General features: G+C 49.9%; 1 protein-coding gene across 1 annotated transcript; it reads left to right on the forward strand.

Moving 5' to 3' along the window:
- The first annotated feature begins 574 nt into the window (after positions 1-574).
- On the forward strand, positions 575-2,406 carry LOC119346579 (tyrosine N-monooxygenase-like). The gene is made up of 2 exons (XM_037615871.1): positions 575-1,522; positions 1,710-2,406. The coding sequence occupies exons 1-2, from the start codon at positions 575-577 to the stop codon at positions 2,349-2,351; spliced, it is 1,590 nt and encodes a 529-aa protein (XP_037471768.1). The 3' UTR covers positions 2,352-2,406.
- The last annotated feature ends 1,731 nt before the right edge of the window (positions 2,407-4,137 follow it).

A 4,137-nucleotide genomic window follows, 5' to 3' on the forward strand; every position in this document is an offset into this window, starting at 1 on the left:
AGACCACGTGCACTGCAAGGACGTCCTAGATGCAAGAAGCTGCTGCGGTACGCGCACAAGCGAGTCGAGGGAGTCCTTGGCTGAGGCGTGCGTTGCTGTCAAAAGTACTACCGTAGAAGGCAAAGGAACATGGTGTATGTACGTGGCTTTGGAATGCTGGAAGTTTTTGGGACACATGCTGGGTGTACCATGGACGCTACATGGAATCAAATTTCTTTGGATGTATTGCTAATTGCACACGAGCTTTTACATGCTATGTATGTGATTTAGGCTATTTTCTATCTGAACTTTGATGAAGTCCGTGGTGTTTGTACGAATTTTGTCCGGTTTGTTGAAACCCGGCTTCAAATGTATGCTTCCCCGTCTCGGGCATCTGTGTCTGTGGACTGATCTCCTTGTCCGTGAACGGATGCCGGAGCAAATTTGCGGGTCAACGTTGGAGGTGCCCTAAACCATCCTGGACATGCATAAAAAGTTTAGCTATATATTCATGACCTGCAACCCGAGGGAGGGAGCAGAAAAGTTTCTAGTGGCTAGTTTGATCTGTGGGTCCAACAAAGCAGTGCTTGCACCGATGGATCAGCTGTTCTTAGTGGCAATGGGGCTATTGCCCGTGCTAGCCTTCAGCGTCCTTATGTTCATGCCCAAGCCCAAGAGCAAGATCACCTGCGTTGGTGCCATGCAGCTCCCTCCGGGCAGTGCATTCTCCTGGCCCCTTGTGGGCAACCTGCCGGACATGATGCTCAACAAGCCAGCATTCCGATGGATCCACTCGATGATGAAGGACATGGACACCTACATCGCCTGCATCCGCCTCGGTAGCGTCCTCGTGGTCCCGATCACCTGCCCGAAGATCGCCCGTGAGGTACTCAAGAAGCAGGATGCCAACTTCGCCTCCCGCCCGCTCACCTTCGCCTCGTCGACCTTTAGCGGCGGGTACAAGAACGCCGTGCTGTCCCCCATGGGCGACCAGTGGAGGAAGATGCGTCGCGTGCTCACCTCGGAAATCATCTGCCCCTCCCGGCACCAGTGGCTCCACGACCAGCGTGCCCAAGAGGCCGACAACCTCACAAGCTACGTCTACACGCTGGCCACCGCGCCGTCCTCGGCCGTCGATGTGAGGCATGTGGCGAGGCATTACTGTGGTAATGTCATCCGGCGGCTCGTATTTGGCAGGCGCTACTTCGGCGAGCCTCGTCAGGATGGCGGCCCGGGTGCAATGGAGGTGGAGCACATGGACGCTGTGTTCACGTCGCTAGGGCTCCTCTACACGTTCTGCGTCTCCGACTACCTACCGTGGCTGCGCGGCCTCGGCCTCGACCTCGATGGACACATGAAGATTGTGATGGAGGCCAATGCGACGGTCAACCGGCTGCACGACACGGTCATTGATGAGAGGTGGCGGCAATGGAAGTCCGGCCAGATGGAGGAGCTCGAGGATTTCCTCGATGTACTCATCACGCTCAAGGACGCAGAGGGGAACCCTCTTCTCACCATCGAGGAGGTGAAAGCACAGTCGCAGGTACGTACGTAAACACATAACGCATGCATGCATGCAACACCGAGGGCACGCCACCAGAAAAACATCCAGGGGCCAAAAAGCAAAATAAAGAAAAACCGATGTCAACATCAAACGTGTCTATGAAGGTCCAAGATGCAAAAAAAGTATACATATTTTCATTAATCTGTTGCATGGGATGCTGGTGCAGGACATAATATTTGCCGCCGTGGACAACCCATCCAACGCGGTGGAGTGGGCGCTCGCAGAGATGACAAACATGCCCGAGGTGATGCGGAAGGCGGTGGAGGAAATCGACCGGGTGGTGGGCCGAGAGCGGTTGGTGCAGGAGTCGGACATCCGACGCCTCACCTACGTCAAGGCATGCATTCGTGAGGCATTCCGGCTGCACCCCGTCGCACCCTTCAACGTGCCACACGTCGCGCTCGCTGACAGCAACATCGCCGGCTACCGTGTCCCCAAGGGCAGCCATGTCTTACTCAGTCGTAGGGGACTTGGCCGGAACCCGGCTATCTGGGACGAGCCGCTACACTTCAAGCCAGAGCGTCATATTAATACCGCAGCCCACAACGACGTCACCCTCACGGAGAATGAGTTGCGGTTCATCTCCTTCAGCACCGGCCGCCGTGGGTGTGTGGCGGCGTGGCTTGGCACAACCATGTGTGTAATGCTCTTCGGACGGCTACTGCAGGGATTCACATGTACCAAGCCAGCGGGTGTAGCATCTATCGATCTCAGTGAGTCGGAGCACGATTTATTCCTAGCCAAACCGCTTGTGCTGCACGCCGAACCACGCCTGATGGGACATGTCTACCCCGGTGGCCGATGTTGAACAAATTAATATGTTGCTGCCAATAACGAGCTACATGAACGTGGCTGTACCCTTACACAATTGTTATTTCTGTTATTCTTTCTGCTTGGTCGATTTCTACCTCTATGGGAGCTGTATCCCGAATTTATACATGTATTTTGCGGGTCTTTCTCGATTGCTGCCAGTCCGCGACAGTTGCTCCCCTACTTGAAAGGGCATATTATATATTTATATATATTTTGGATAGGGGCACCATATTGTATACATCTATTTCTTTGAATAATAAAGAAGATAGTGTTACCCTGCATCTTGTGTTAATTCCATACCTACTTTCCACTTGTGATCTACCAACGTGTCAACAAGCTAACATCATCATGCTCTGCTGATGTCGCGCCGAGAAGGACACAAAGCCCTCGGCGGCAAGATCTATGGCACCCACCTCCACTACTTCGACACCAAACTCCATGACGTTGAATCCTCTACCAAGGACGATCGACTGCACATCATCAATAGTTTTCACTACTCCCGTCGTTCCTAAATATAAGTCTTTCTAGAAATTCCACTACAAACTACATACGGATGTATATAGACATGTTTTAGGGTGTAGATTCACTCATTTTGCTCCGTATGCAGTCCATATTGAAATCTCTAAAAAGACTTATATTTAGGAACTGGGGAATACATGAATCCATTCTACATTTCAATTTATGAGGTCACCATCATGATCTTCGCCGATCAATTCCCAACCTGCTAGAACAAATACTGTCTAGAACAGATATGGTTTCCCCCTGCTTCACCCACATGAACACCCAAATCATAAATTTCCCTCAACAAATGGAGATCTTTGCAGCTCGAAGAGGTTAAGAAAAGCCACTCGTGGATGACCCCATTAGTGATGCTCACCTGCCAGAACAAGTTGAGCCAACCATGGCAAAGAAGCACCACAAAGGTCGGAAAGGCTCCGCAATTCACACAACATATTGTAGTTAGACAATGATGGTTCTACGACTTATGTGGAAGCAATGATGGACCCATATATACTCTGCGGAAAAGCTAGAAGAGTGCCATGAGATCCTACATAGATTTTATGGGAGAAAATCTAGTTTGAAAATTGGTTCACCTGCAAGGTGGCGTTAAATCCATCCAGTGCAAATAAATAAATATTGATATGGATGGAAATATTTACGTTTATAAGGCTCAACTTGTTACAAAAGGTTTTTGGCATGGTTCAAGGCGTTGACTACAAGCAGAACTTTTTCTGTGGCAATGGAAGTAGCACTGAGGTTGGAAAGCCTCCCCATCGGGGGATACTATCCTCAGGGGAGGGGTCGTGCGCTCGATTGCCTTAATAGCAAGCGCCCACAAGAGCACTCCTATAGTAGGTCCTAAGGCACACACAGTTTTTTATCCTGGCGTCGATGATGACGATGACCTTAATAAGATGATACACATACTTGAATTTGTGTCTTTGCCTCACTGGTCTAACATGTTTCACGTGGGCTCATTAAATCTTAGAAAACGACCACTTGGCAACATGTACACCTTGGGAGACACCGACGATGACGAAGTGTCGTGGGAGGAAGTTTCCCAACATGTTTCACATGTGGGCTCATTAAATCTTAGAAAATGACTGCCTAGCCACATGTACACCTTGGGAGACACCGACGATGACAAATTGTCATCGGAGGAAGTTTCACATTATGGAGTGCAGGCCAAACTTATCCATAACTCTAAACATAGTTGTGCTTATGATGACCATCTTCATACTATCACCTAGGACAAACTTAAATTCCCGTCACTATCTTAA

The sequence above is a fragment of the Triticum dicoccoides genome, unplaced genomic scaffold (assembly GCF_002162155.2).
Source record: "Triticum dicoccoides isolate Atlit2015 ecotype Zavitan unplaced genomic scaffold, WEW_v2.0 scaffold43390, whole genome shotgun sequence".
NCBI classification, from domain to species: Eukaryota; Viridiplantae; Streptophyta; class Magnoliopsida; order Poales; family Poaceae; genus Triticum; species Triticum dicoccoides.

Excerpts from the sequence above, each read along its gene's own strand:
- LOC119346579 (XM_037615871.1), top strand. The coding sequence starts at position 575 with ATGGATCAGCTGTTCTTAGTGGCAATGGGGCTATTGCCCGTGCTAGCC. Across the intron at positions 1,523-1,709 it reads AGGTGAAAGCACAGTCGCAG|GACATAATATTTGCCGCCGT; the intron begins GTACGTACGTAA and ends ATGCTGGTGCAG.